Source organism: Aspergillus pseudonomiae, assembly GCF_009193645.1.
Source record: "Aspergillus pseudonomiae strain CBS 119388 unplaced genomic scaffold BDV37scaffold_41, whole genome shotgun sequence".
NCBI lineage: Eukaryota > Fungi > Ascomycota > Eurotiomycetes > Eurotiales > Aspergillaceae > Aspergillus > Aspergillus pseudonomiae.
In genome coordinates this window covers 141206-155727 of record NW_022476033.1, presented here as the reverse complement: position 1 = coordinate 155727, position 14522 = coordinate 141206, and the positions used below count along the sequence as shown (strand labels likewise).

At 50.3% G+C, this 14522-nt stretch overlaps 4 protein-coding genes across 4 annotated transcripts; 2 read left to right on the top strand and 2 right to left on the bottom strand.

The window, feature by feature from the left end:
* Positions 1-34: 34 nt before the first annotated feature.
* On the top strand, positions 35-1687 carry BDV37DRAFT_145777 (putative endo-1,3(4)-beta-glucanase). The gene has a single exon (XM_032078889.1). The coding sequence runs from the start codon at positions 198-200 to the stop codon at positions 1371-1373; it is 1176 nt and encodes a 391-aa protein (XP_031940611.1). The 5' UTR covers positions 35-197; the 3' UTR covers positions 1374-1687.
* Positions 1688-7361, bottom strand: BDV37DRAFT_145776 (WD40 repeat domain-containing protein). The gene is made up of 5 exons (XM_032078888.1): positions 6562-7361; positions 6383-6506; positions 5996-6307; positions 5145-5929; positions 1688-5090 (listed from the first exon to the last, which is right to left on the bottom strand). The coding sequence occupies exons 1-5, from the start codon at positions 6965-6967 to the stop codon at positions 2002-2004; spliced, it is 4716 nt and encodes a 1571-aa protein (XP_031940610.1). The 5' UTR covers positions 6968-7361; the 3' UTR covers positions 1688-2001.
* A 4045-nt stretch (positions 7362-11406) lies between these two features.
* On the bottom strand, positions 11407-12843 carry BDV37DRAFT_294704 (flavin-containing monooxygenase; the record flags this gene model as incomplete). Its single annotated transcript, XM_032089692.1, has 1 exon — positions 11407-12843. One exon carries the CDS (start codon positions 12841-12843, stop codon positions 11407-11409), a length of 1437 nt encoding a protein of 478 aa, XP_031940609.1.
* Positions 12844-13143: 300 nt separating this feature from the next.
* On the top strand, positions 13144-14451 carry BDV37DRAFT_294702 (SDR family oxidoreductase; the record flags this gene model as incomplete). The annotated part of the gene is made up of 3 exons (XM_032089691.1): positions 13144-13662; positions 13717-14110; positions 14172-14451. The coding sequence occupies exons 1-3, from the start codon at positions 13329-13331 to the stop codon at positions 14449-14451; spliced, it is 1008 nt and encodes a 335-aa protein (XP_031940608.1). The 5' UTR covers positions 13144-13328.
* Positions 14452-14522: the final 71 nt, after the last annotated feature.

Below are 14522 nucleotides of genomic sequence, written 5' to 3'. Positions count from 1 at the left end.
ACCGCTCGGAGTATACACCCAATGCACAAAAGCCCTCACAACTGCACAACAAAAACGCTGACTAATCCGCACAACCACGACGTCACAAGCATCACACAACCCAACTCCAACTCTCCAACTCCATCCCTCAATAAGACTACATTGACAACTCCAACCTCACCCACTCAGAGACAAACCCAAAAAAACCGCAAAAAAAGATGGTCCTAGAAAACGCTCAAACAGACCCCATCCCCCCATCGGGCGCGGAAGCAACCAACGACAGCGACAGCACCCCAACCACAAAATACCAGTACCACTCGCTCTATATTAAACGCGACCTCATCGCCAACCCGGATCCGTTCACCCTCTACTTCGGATTCTTCGGACGGTGGAACTATGACCGAAAAGTAACCGCCAATGTACTCCGTCGAGTCGAAAACGCCCGGGTGCTAATCCAGCGCCTCCCCACACAAGACGAACTAGATGCGATGGTAACACACAGCAGTCGCAGTTTATACCAGGAGCGGATCGGCGCGCCATTGGGATTCCTCGGCGGGTCGGCGCTTCTGTGGATGCAGGCCAAGAAATCGGAGTTGTATCCGGCTTATTTCCCCAAGGCTTCCGGTCCGGAGGGGAAGATGCCGTCTCCCAAGGAGATTCTGCAGGCCGCTCAGAGATTTATGATTGCTGAGCCGACTGTAGCGAAACGAGCGGTTTTTGTGACGGGTTTCAAATTGCTGTTCTATAGTGTGGCGGGCGCGACGTTGTCGAGTGTTTATGCGGTTTATAAAGAGACGACGAATACAATGGGGGATTCGCGATTGAAGGAGTTCTTGGCGGATTTGAAAAAGCAGAATCCCGAGGAGATAAGAAGGAGGCAGATGGAGTCCAGGGGGCGGAGGTCGGTGGGCGAGCAACAGGGAGTTGTCGAGATGGATCAGGGTGGTGATTATGCTTCGGAGTATTCCGGTGGTAACGTTCAGTCGACGACGGTATCTGTCCCTGATCGTCGTCCGGTATTAGAACCTGTTGGTGGTGGATCGGGTGCAGATCACGGCCGCGGAGGAGATTTCTTCGATGAAGATGATGCTAGCCCCACGGCGCCTGAGTATAGAACCAATAGGGGCACACAGGCTGGTTACTCGCAGGGAGGTGCTTGGGAGCGGATTCGACAACAAAATGCTCCCGCACCTGCTCAGTCCAGTCATCAGGATGCATCCGGCCAGCAGTCACCACAGTGGGACTCATGGAGCCCCCCATCATCAGAGAGTGACAAGCAGCGGGAGAGGGAGCAAGCTCGTGCCGATTTTGAGCGATTATTGGATGCAGAAAGGAATATTGGACAAGAGTCGGCGAGCGAAGGGCGCAATAAAGGTTGGGGGAAGTGGAATTGATTTCCCGCTAGTGGACTGACACCGTGTACTATACTAACTATACTTGATTCTACGATGGAGTAGCTTTCGAGTCTGGGTCACAGGCTCGACAATGTATATTAACTCTCTGTGGCATATGTCTGCATTGCTCATGAACATCATATTAACTATCATATAGCCCGATTATTACTAATAGCGGCAGACAACCAAGGAAATCAAAGCATTGTGAGAGTGATGGAAGCCTGTGCATGATAGAGCAACAGGAACCACCTCAATCCCAGATACAAAGGAACTTTTCCTTGTCCTTGCGGACCCAATCTGAAGAAGAAGAGTAATACGCAGGAATAAGCAAAAATCTAAGAAAGACACACAGAAGTACACAGTGTATCACTCATGGGACAACAATTTGTCATAATGTCAGGAAGGGTATACATCCAACAGCCACATAATGCCCTTAACGAATCATACCAGGGCAGAACAGCAGATAAAATGAAATGTCGTTAATCGTGAAGGCCCGAGAAGCAGACCACGTCTAAAAATGGAATGCAAGTAGCAAAATGGGAAGGACATTGAAAACATAAACAAGGGAGGTAAAAAGGAAGAAAAGAATCAAAGCAAAGCAAAGACCAGCGGACAGTATCAATATGGCCTAGATGCGATTGTCGGCAACTGGTATACTTTCATACGGAAAATGCGTTTCAGCCCAGCTATCGGGTGCCCGACTTACACTGCCCATACGAGCCAGGTTGCGGATCTTACTGGAGAAGCTTTCGTTCACGCTTTTGCCGCGTCGGTGCTCAAAGGACATTCGGCGGCGATCTAAAGTCGGCTGTGTCTCCATGCTCACCGCAGGTCCAGCTGTCATAGCGCGGGGCAGCAGCTTTCCCATGTTCTCATTGTCAATAGCGATGTCTATGGTTCCTGAAGACTCGCGCGGGGACACACAATCCATCACAGGGGCAGGGGGTGGAGGAGGTGGGAGAGCGTTCAGGTGCTGCAGCTCTGGTAACATAGGAGGAGTTTCGTAATATTTCAGCTCCATCGCGTTCTCGATTCCCTCCTCGATGCTGATATCCACTGGAGAGCCTCCATAGCTGTACCCGCCTTGTTCCCTCGAGCTCTCCCGGCGATGACCCATGTTCCGGGTTCTGCTGGTCGAGCGACTTCTCGGGAGACGTGGATTAAACCGCGGATGCATCGGCAGGTCGGATGGGACTGTCCCGGGTTGTTTTATTTCGGGAACTGGAACAGACATCGAGCGACCGATTCTCTCAGCGTCTGCCTGATACCTGGCATCACTCAGCAGAAAAGTGCTATCAGGAATGTTGGGAACAGATGGAGCAGTCTCCTGGTTATATTTTGGGTGTCGCATAGCCTTGGGTGTTGTGGCAAGCCCCGATGGCCCGGACTGAGATGAGTTAGAGTCCGAGCTGCTTCGGTACTCTGGAGATGCTTTGCTCGATGATGCCCTCCGTCTACCTGGTGTGCGTGGGCCAAAAGAATTCACAGAAAATGGCGGGCTTTCGGGAATGGTGCGACTATGTTGTAATTCTCCCGGAAAGGGTATGTTGGGCGCTGATGGATTCCGTGCGAGCGAGAGTCGTCGCGCCTCCAGTTCCGCTGCCGCGAGCTCCTTCTTTCTGTGTTCGGATAGCCCAATTTGGGGTACCGCGGGAGGTACAGTGGCAGAGTGAATGGCCCGGCTCTCCTCAGTCGACATATCCTGGTCGGTTTGAGGTACTATCTCGACGACAAGACCTTGGGGATTTGTACCCATGTCATAGTGTTCGTGTTCCATCCCCATCTTGAACTCGGGTTCATGGCGACTCCGGGATCTCGCTCGTAGCTCCGATTTCCCTTTCTCCGGACGTCGGCTGCTACTTCGCTGCTGAGACCTTCGTTCTCTATCACTGGCTACTAGCCTGAAAGCATCGTCTGTAGTAGATGTGGGTAATGGAGGTGAGGGCGATCTATCGTAGGAGCCCTTTCTATCAGCACTGCGACCACGGTCATGTTTCTCGGTGCCGACTCGATTAGCTGTATGACGGCTTGATGAACGATTGTTCCGACGTTCAGAAGAGTTCCGAGAACGTGGCTTCCTAACTCTGCTTGCACTACGTGTCTTTGAACGCCGTTTGGTCTGACGAGCATCATCGTTGTTCTCTTGAGCAGCGTGGTAGCGCGCTACCTCTTCGTGGGACATCGACACCGGTGAGGAAGGAGACCGCTTGGCGGGCGGGATATACCTCTTATCGTGTCTACCTCGCGCCTGCTGGGACGTATTCCTAGAGTAATGCCGTTTCTCCGACGTCTGGCTGGCTGTTTCATCTGTAGTTCGCCGTCCGACGCCATTGGAGAGATATTTGTGATGCTTCTTTGAGTGATAGTTCGCCTCGTCCAGGCTACTAATGTATTGCTCAATACTCCGCCCACTAACACTTGGGCTCTTTGCAGAGCTGAAGCTATTCAATGTTGATGCTGGGCTCCTGAAGTTTCCATTATCCCATTGCTCGGCTGCATCAGTACCAGAGTATTCAGCAGCCTGCAAATGAAGCTGCAGTCCATCGGGCATCCTATCCCTAGACCCATTGCGACTGTCAGATCGCTCTTTCAGAGCTTCGAAAAGCCCAACTGCTGGCGACGGTATTCCCTTGATTCCTGCAAACTTGTCTGCACTTGTTTGAACTGCGGTTTGCGGACTTGGTTTGAACGCATCATCCGGATCGTACGTAGCAGAAGGCAGTAAGCCAACCTGCTCGTTTTTCTCATCACCAGGCTGGTCCTCTTGATCATCGTTCTCCGACGTTGAGCCGTAATCAACGAGCTTCTTGGAACCACTGGATGGAAAGGTCGGCGGTTGCACGTCAACCGGAGTTTCCCCGATGGAAGGCAAGCGCCCTCTGCCAAAGGCGGGAGTACCTGTTCGGGAGTTCATAGCATTGTTGAGACTCTGGATGTTATTCAATTTGTACGACCCAAAGCCTCCAGGCGATAACGCGGAGTCGGCTACAGCAGATTCAGCAATGGGCGTAACTCCAGGCGCATTCGTAGGTGTCCTATCATCCGACTTTAAGCCGGGGAATCGAAACCTCTGGCTTGGTTGCGAGTCGAACGACGTGATGAGCTTGAGAGCTGGAGTCTTAACCTGTCGGGTATTGCAAGGCTTTGTCTGAGAGCTTGGTGGTAGAAGACTTGCGGGATTGGGATATGGAGGCTCCGGGGAGGTGACGGGTGATTTTCCTGACATCATCTCGGCAAAGGAGGTAGCCTGCTGTGCGGCTGGAGAGGTCCAAGGCCCAGAAGGCTCCACTCCCGTGCACATAAAGCACCGTATTGCTAGCTGCTGCTGGGAGTGTGAGACAACATGCTCCCCCCAGCGGCGGACGAGATATGATTGACGCTGCCAATCTGTGGGTGTTACAAGGCACGCCATCAGGATAGCTTCCATATAGTAGCTCTGAGAGACATAAACCTCAATAGCGTCGTTCTTATCGCCAAGTCCCAGAAGAATTGTAGCTGCAGTATGTACGTCACCAGTTTCCAGAAGCTTCTGAACAAATGCCTGTCCGACCTTGTTGGCTTGTGATTCTCCACTCATCTGGCTGAAAGCAAGGAGCATCCAATCTGCGGTAGAGGCTGGGCCTGCGCTAAGCATGGACACCATTTGGTCGGTGTCAGATTCCCCTAGCCACTGGGCGAGTAGAATAGCGCTTTGAGTACCCGGTGTGTGGCGGCTAACTGAAACAGGAGTTAGTGAAGATAGCTAGACAGGGGCAACAAAGTATTCCATACGCTCATCGTTAATTAATCCATCAATATCGCCTTCCCAACCGAAGACCACGCTCAGCATTTGACGACGAAGATCGTCTGGCGTCAGATGCGACTCATCCAGTGGCTGTTGACGGCTGTATGGTACATCGTTGAGTCGTTCGCGTGTGAAAGGAAACAGATCCATGGGCTTATCGGCTGGACTGGGGTGGACCTCATTTCGCAAACGAGAGCCGGCACGAGAGCTTTTCACAGATGACATGGATACGGAAGATGCATAGGCATAAGATGCGCCAGATGCCTGCGGGGTGTCTCTACCACTAGCGGAGGTGAGTGAAAAGGATGTAGCGGTGTGACCCGACCTACTTGGGGATGAAAATGGGGCCATCCTGTACTTTCCCGAGGACGCCTTTGAACTCACGGAGTCTGCGTGACTTCGAGAGGAGACAGGGCTATTTATCTCGGCACGGTGTTGACGTACAACCTCGATTCCACTCGGATCAAACGGAGCTCGTCTCGTGCCGTACATGGCACCGGATTCCTTCATCTCTGGTGGGTCCTGTAACACGCGTGCTGACGCACCACGGGTTCTAGTCTCTTGTGATGGTGGTAAGGCTCCGCCAGGTAGATGTTGTACATTGGCGACTAATCCTGGGCTCTCAAGATCATACTGCTGTACGGTATGGTGAGGCCCCAGTGTAAATAATGTGGCTGTTGGCCCGTAGTTGGCGAACCCACAGGGATTATCAATCGTCGGAACTGGCTCTGAAGTGATGTGTTTAGTTCGGACATCCCAGGCCCAAGTCTCCCTAGCAGTAGTTGTTAGTGACTGACACCGCATAGTGGGCAGTACCAGAATTATAGTGCCATCTTACCCATCGAGATACTGAACGATTCTTCCATTCTTCGACCAGGCCATCCACTTAGGCTCGGAGGATGAAGACGTATCTGACCTCTTGAGAACCCTGATTACTCGTGGTGCATCTTTACCAGCTGGCTTGGCCACGCTCCACACCCTCAGATCACCATTTGCGGAGAGGGTAGCAAGCATATCGGACTTTTGCTTTGACGATGATGCATGCCATGCTAGCGAGACAATCCGGGATGGCCCGCGGGAGGTGCTCATGGTATGTACAATGGTAAACGTAGGGTGAAGAGTGGCTATTAGAATTGATCCATTCTGGTACCTAAGCGCTTGTCAGTATGGCGTCGGCTGAGCTCTACAATACTTTAACTGGCCAGAACGAGGAATAGATGCATACCCAATGGCGTAGGTTCGGCAGTCTGACGACGGGGCCAAAGCCGTGATAGGATCGAAGATAGTCCGGCAAGAGATATGCTCCGATGTCGACGGTTCAAACAAGACCACGTCTCCCTTTACGCTTCCTACAGTCACATCAGCTCTGGCAGCAAACGTCACACAGAGGTAAGATAAATATACCAAACGCCACATTGCCATTGCGCATCCAAGCGGCCACTTTGAGCTCGTCGAAGGATGCGAACCTTGCGATCACCGAACCCGTAAACAAATCCCAGACAATTGCCGTCTGACTAACATCATAGCTCACGACCAGTCTTCCTGCACCACGCTCACTGACATTGTCAACCGATATAAATCCAATTTTGTCGGTATGGCTTTCGAACCGTCGCTCGACAGCCAAGGTATCGTGGTGAAGGCATACAATGGCTGAGCCTTCAGCATACAGAAATAGGGCGGCCGTCGAGGCGCATGGCACAAAAGTAGAATCTGGCGTTAAAGCTTCCGATGTAATCGGCGGCGCTAATGTCTTCATCCTCGTAGGTCGTGAATCCGGAACCGTGGCCGCGCTCCATGACAGTTCGACCATGCTTCCGGATAGGTTCACTCAATGGTTTCAGTAATCCTGTTTCACGGTTGAGAGCCCACCCGATCTAAAATGGCACTGGGTGTCCCAGCATGCAGAACTATTACGTCGTCGCCTGTTCGCTGTGGGTTTGCGATAACTGCCTTCACAGCTGCAAGTGGCTATAGTGAGGACAGCACACAGTCCACCGGGGCGTTAACGAGCATCCGACTGAAGACATAAGCGGAGCAGGGACAGGACTGTGTAAAAGAAGCCAGAAGGCCCGAGAGGACCCGAGCAGCGGTCAGTGATGACGGAGGGGGTGTAGGATTAAGAATTTGGGACCGGGACGGTACTCAGAAAATTTTAAAATTGGGGCAACAAGCGAATGCACCAATATGCAGGTGAAAAAACCAACGGAGATGCAGCAGATGTACTAGGGAACCCTCGCACTAACCTGAAATCCACGTTGGTGGCATATGGGAGGGAGGGGAAAGATTAAGAAAAGAACTAGAGCGGAGGCGGGGAGGGGGTATGAATAAGGAGACGATCGGAGGGACAGGGGGTATATTAATTCTTGGTAACAGATATTGCTTTAAGGAGGCACGTTCCTCGAGCTCCTACGATTCCCTCTGATAGCGCCAGCCTCTCTATCAAGTTCATGGCGATCGTACCCCGTGCAGACCACCCACAGACTCTGACAATATGAGACGTCTTGCGAGACGACGGCCACGGACGATCAAAATCTCGAGCCATCAAGCAATTGGAGCTCGCGCCAAGGTGGGTTGACGGGCGCTTCCAGTGACCAGGATGTCAACCCGCAAGCAGGAGCGAACGGTCCAGGGATTTGATTAGTAGGAGAAGACCGATAGGACCCATCGATGGCTCGGCCGCACGCGCACCAACGAGCGTGCAGGGACACAACCTGATAATGGCATTGGCCGACGTTTGGCAGTCCATCTTCCCATACATGGCTGGGAGCTCTGGATAAAACTTCCACCCGATCGAAACTAGGTTAATTAGTACCTCATTAGAGCATCGGTCAGTGATCACGATCAAGTCCAATCCCACCGCATGATGCGAGAACATCGACACTGCGCAAGGTTTGGGGCTAATTGAGACGGCAGCAAGAGTACGGCCAATTGACGGTACCAGGATACACTGGGCGGGAAATGTAGTCAGACTAGAAGCATTAGTGGTACTACTTTGGTCAATCATTAGTATGGGTCATATTCATAAATAGATAAAAGGCAACTGCATGAGAGTTAGTGCTAACAGCTTAGTTGAGTAGTACGAAGAATGGATCGAGCAGTGGTAGTCGCAGTACTAGTTGATGAAGGTATGGGACAAAAGCGGGGGTTGAAGGGAGGTAGAAACGGTAGTAGTGATGGAGCGGCGGCAAGGTAAGGTGATCGCAGGTGATCCCAGGTGATGCAGCGGTGCTGATTGGCCTCCAACCTGCAGGCGGGCGTTTCTTCACACTGCAGCCCTCGTCACCTCCGCCCACCAATCACCGTCCACAACTCCACCTCAAGTGACCTCCTCGGCGCGTAAATCTGTCGTGTCCAGGACGATAAATCATCCTCACTGGATAGTTGCCTGTCGCTGTATTTCTCTCGAAGGATTGGTGGGATTCGTGCTAATTTCCTTCTCCCAACGGGCAATCGCGGCAACACCAAATCATATCTTCTAAACAGCCCACACAATCTCCACTACCATGCTATCACCCTTACCTGGTCGTGATATTGGACACAGAGCCTCGTGGAGGCACCAGAGGAGTACACCTTTTCGGTTTTATAAAGTCCTGGACGGGAAAAAGCAAGAATGGAGATCAGTGTCAGAGATCTGTCTCTTCCATATCTTCTAGTGCGCTTGATTGGTTGACCTGCTGCGTTCTCTCACAATGACACTCGGATCAGTTTCAAAACAACCGATGGCTTCTGAACTTCAAGATAGCGACTTTCCAAGACATCCATTTAGCGCCCAAGCTAGGGAGGCCTTATCCGCCGATACACCATCACCGTGACTGTGATACAAGCTAGGCATTAAGCCGACCATGTAGGACATGCCCTAATTTAGGGGGCTGTTGTCTCACTGTTCCGCATCGACCGCACATATAATTCAAACAATAGCAACAATAATTTCGAAGGACATACGGATAGTGGGCCAATACCGGTATGACGCATGCTTGATAGTAGTTACCCCTCAAGGTGATTTGATCTCGGATGCAATGTGATGTGATCAACAAACGGCATTGTGATGGCGGGATACTTCGCTTCGCTCCTGCGGGTAACAATCACGATTCCAAAAACCAAGGGCCGCTACGATGGTGATAAAGGATCATTGTACAATGTGATATGGCACAGAGAATTGATGATTTGTATCCACTGCCATTGAGGTAACCGAACCATTGGAGCTTCTGGTTCTCTCCTCTTGAACCTTCCGACGAAAGTCAAATTGACCACTTTCACGAACACGGAATAGTGTGACCCTGGTAACAACCCTAATAAATTGAGTCTTGCGAAGCTCCATTCGAGAAACAGGAGTCTGGACCTTGACTGCCCTCTCAAGTCCATCTCAAGAGCACGTTCGCGATAACATTTGCAAAAGTACGTGACGATCATAGAGTGAGCCGGCTGGTGGGCCTTCCCCGGATTGCCTTACACTGGATATATGAGTGGTCCATTACTCACAGACTCACATCTCTTCCATACCAGCTGCTATATGATAGGTGGAAAGCCAGACTGTAGATCAACCTCCTTCCAGGATAGTAAGGCTCAGTATTCCAGCTCGTTCGAATTATACAAAATGGTTCAAATTACATAATTATACTCTGGCGAGGGTTGTTGTGAAAACGCAGCTGCACTCAGAAAGCTGTGCGACGACTCCGATGAGTTATTGTTCACCATGAACCAGCTCACCGCGAGAGAGCTTCAAGGGTTACCTAGTTTAGCTGACAATTTGCTCTCTGTTGGAACTACGCTAATCATAGACAAGTCCTAGAAGCCCAGTGTGGTTGGAGCCGTTCCACCATTTTACTAGCTGTAGTTGGAATAGACGATGTTTTCATACCAGGGCAGATGTGCAAGCCTCCTTCTATTATCATAGTATGATCCTTGACCACTGCATTTATTGCAATACAGTTCATAGTTACATCCTCAATAGGAACTAGTGTGAGACATATTGCATACTGTCGCTTGCTGGAACCGAAGGAAAGGAGAATATGCTCAATTACAAGACTTTTTTTTTTAGAGTTCGGAGTCTAGCCTGGAGAGACTTCAGACATGCCAATCTTAGTTCGCCTTAGCCGCTGCAATGGCGCGTCGACATAGTTGACAATGAGCAGTCATAGCTGTTATGGTATTGAATTCAGTTCAACGACACAACCAGTGAAGGTAAAGACAAAAGCAGGAACTGCGTTCTTTGAATGGAAATCACTAGAGCAACTACAACATTAGCCATGTGAAAATGCCTTGTTGACCTTCAGGTAGATGCTTAGAGGATCTTATACTCCACAATTACCTTGGATTTGCAATTTTTGATGGGTTCGCTCCTTTTCAGTCTTTCCCCTTCCATTTCGGACAACGGCGTACCACCTGCATCGCTTGCACAGCGGCTACAACCCTTTCCAAAACATTGGACTTGAATGTATCGTTACGTGCCCCATAACACTCCCATATTTCCGTCTTGACTGCTATAAAGCGACCGTATATCTGTTGTACTTTTGGGGGGATGTGTGACAACCATGGAGAGTCGATATGATCCGAGACATATAAAAATGAAAACCCGAATGGATTCAATTGGTATTTGTGTTGTGTCTAAAAGCAAAGAGACCAAGAATACATCATATCATTGTGATGATTCGAGGGGCCACACATAAGCAGAGCAAAATGGACAAGGCCAAAAATAGTTGGAAGAAGCCGGCCGCTCTGCATCTGCCTTTCTTAAGAGCCTATCCATCACAGAAACTACTAGGACCACTGGGTAACCAAACTAAAAGCAACCATTGTTCAACTGTTCTCATGCGTCCTTCGCTGTTGATGAATAAAATCCAAGTGAGCCCCCGAGTGAGCGGGGCAGTCTACGAGAATGCACTGTTCTAAGATTGAATATTACGGCAACTCAGGGGAGGATATTATAGCCCGGATAGCATTGAGCAAAAGGGTATATTTACAGTACTGTCCGGAGGAAGGTACCGGAGAGTGTGAGCTGTATACCCTACAAGACGAGATCAGGTTTCCTCATTACCTATGCATGGGCAAAGATCACTAAAAATTCATCAAAAATTGTAGTGTCTTGAATCGAACTATGCAGATCATGTGGCTCTAGGACGCTTGATACACACCAATATGCGACAGAATAGAATTGAGCGTGAAGAAAGAAGCTTCACAGAATGACAGCAATATCCAGGATACATGAGGGGCGCAGTCCTTCCACCACAGGGCCAGATTAGAGTTTCATAACTAGGAAAAAGCAAGACCCTTCCTTATATTACCAAATGTTGCAAAGTATAAATCGGAAAAGTAACCAGTACGTGATACCCATGGCCGCTCGTCTGACGCCTTTGGCAGCTCCTTGGCTGCTCGCTTGACGTAAGTGGAACTGAGACCCATCACAGACTTCTTGCCCAGCTGACCTTGAGACACAAGAGTAGGAATAGCAGTTGAATAGCCATTGCCTGCCATGTGTTTCAGGATCTTACAAACAAGCTGCATGGCAATATCTGCCCCAAGCGTCCATGAGGCGTTCACGTAACCCATCACCATTGCTGCGTTCGGGAGATCCTGGAGCATGAGGCCATTCCACGTGTATTTTTCGGAAGTATCCAGCTTCTCTCCTTGGATGTATATGGGGATGCCACCGAAGAATTGCATTCTTAAACCAGTCGCCGTGACGATAACATCGGCGTCGAGTCGTTTCCCAGACGCCAGCTGAATCCCGCCTCCATCAACCATCTTAATCACCCCCGTCTCAACCTTCGCTTTTGTGGATCTTACGGCCCTGAAGAAGTCTCCGTCTGGACAGGCACAGAGTCTTTGATCCCAAGGGTTGTAGCGAGGTACGAAATGGGGATCTAAAGGGACACTTGGTGGCAGTTGCGCCCTCATGCCCTTTTGCAGCATGGATCTCGCAGCGTTTGGGAAGGTATGACAAAAGCGATAGAACAACTGGGGAACCACCAGATACCACAGTCGACGGACATAGTACATCATTGACCTTGGTAATAGTCTGGCCCAGGCGGTGTTGAAGCGATCATTCGGGATGGAGGCAAGATAGGTAGGGCTGCGCTGCAACATCGTCACGGATTCAGAGTCCTCTGCGAGTGACGGTATAAGTGTCACTGCGGTCGCACCACTGCCAATAACTATAATTATTTTGCCTAGGGCATCGAATTTGTCCGGCCAGAACTGGGGATGAATCACTTCCCCTTGGAAATTCTGTAGCCCAGGAATTGTGGCTTCCAAGGGGTTGTGGTAATCGTAGTAGCCGGTCGCAAATATTACAAAGCGAGCGCTTAGTGTTTCTGAAGTATCCCCGCTTTGTACGTCGAGGTTCCACTCATGACCGTCCCATTTGGCTGCCTTTACTCGATGGTTGAGGCGGATATGCTGCTTGATGCCATTTGCCGTAGCCGCATCGTCTAGGTACCTCAAGATGTCCGCCCCTTCTGCGATGGGGTTCGATTGATTCCATGGAAACCACTTGAAACCAAAGGTGTACAGGTCAGAGTCTGATCGAATGCCGGGATAGCGGAAAAGATCCCAAGTGCCCCCGATGTTGTTCCGGGCCTCCAGGATGGCGACGCGGTAGTCAGGGAAGTCAGTCTGGAGACGATAGGCGGCATTGATGCCAGATATCCCCGCTCCGACAATGAGGACATCAAATGAAGTTGATAACATCTTGAAGAAAAGATAGGATATAAGTTGAATGAATCTAAAATGTTGCTACATACCATACGATGGGGTAGGGATATTTATATGTAGAGACGCGGCGAGGGATTACAGTCAGGTGGATCAACACTCATATGCCCCCCTTACCTCTCCTACGAGTATTTTCCACCCCGAGGCCAATTACAAGATCTTCGGTTAACCGCATCATGGTCATGTACAACAACTTCCGACCTCATATACTTCGCTAGCGGGGTGGTGCCGTTGAGATGGCTCTGGGATTCCCCAGAGTGGTAAAAACCCTCCGCCTGGGCTCCACATGCAAAACGTAGAACTTTAACTTACGAAGGATTATCCTAGGTTCGGCTCGGTGGTTCCAGGTTTATTTGATAAAAAAGTTGGAGTAGCGAGTCTTGCAAGAGCTATAAAAAGACCAACAGCGACCATCGCCATGGTTCATCACAGGAACCAACACTATCGCCTTTCAAATCATCATTATGTCTGCCAATCATCTGCTACAGCTTTGTTTGGACAAGGCTCAAGCCCTCTTTTCCCAACTACCGCCTGATGCTCAGGACTATCTGTCCCGTCCATTTGTACGCAAGGCGATCGCGTTTGTGGCAGCTTTTCAGTCGCTGAGAGTTGTCAACAGATACCTATCCCAAAGGGCACAGAACAACTGGGTTCACGCGCGCCCTTGGGATGCATCTAAGGAGTTGGTACTTCTGACGGGAGGAAGCAGTGGAATCGGAAAGCAGATAATGCAAGACTTGTCCGAGCTGAAAGTTAAGATTATCATTTTTGATGTTCAGGAGCCCAAGTTTCCTTTGCGTGAGTGATCTTCAGCAACGGGTATCACTGAACATTCTCTAACGTACAATGTAGCATCGAATGTGTTTTTCTACAAGGTCAATCTTACATCTTCTGCCGAAATCAAACAGGCAGCTACAACGGTACGGAGGGATCATGGTCATCCGACGGTTTTGATCAACAACGCCGGTGTTGGCTGTGGGGGAACCATCCTGGACGAACCGGAAGAAAAGATACGCCTGACCCTTGAGGTCAACGCTCTATCACATTTCTGGACTGTGAAGGAGTTCTTGCCTAGTATGATCAAAAATGACCATGGTCACATCGTGAACATCGCCAGCTTGGCCAGCTTTGTAGCCATAGGAGAGTTGGCCGACTACGCTTGTTCGAAAGCTGGGGCGCTTGCCTTCCACGAAAGTTTGACCCAGGAGATCAAGCACTGGTATGGCTCAAGAAGAGTGCGCACAAGGTTAGTTCCCCCCCTCATATATCTGATTAAAAGCGGGCAGCCTCTAATAAAGGCCTATTAGTGTGATCCACCCGCTGTGGGTTCAGACACCCATGATCAATGACATCACCCAACACAGATCACGGTTTGGACAGCCAATTATGACACCTGAAAAGGTCTCCCAAGCAGTGGTGAAGCAGCTTGTGAACGGAAATGGGGGCCAGGTCGTTGTTCCCTCGTCTCACGGCTTCGCTTCCATGATCCGTGGGCTTCCGAACTGGATCCAGGAACTCTTGCGAGACAATGCCTCGCAAGGTTTGGTCAGATTGCGGCGCCTGGAGCAGGAGCTGGCGAACTCGTAAAGTTAGCAGGGTGCCATGAGTTGATTGGACTTGGGCAGGTGTTTTTTACCGTTTGTGCATGATGTCGATAA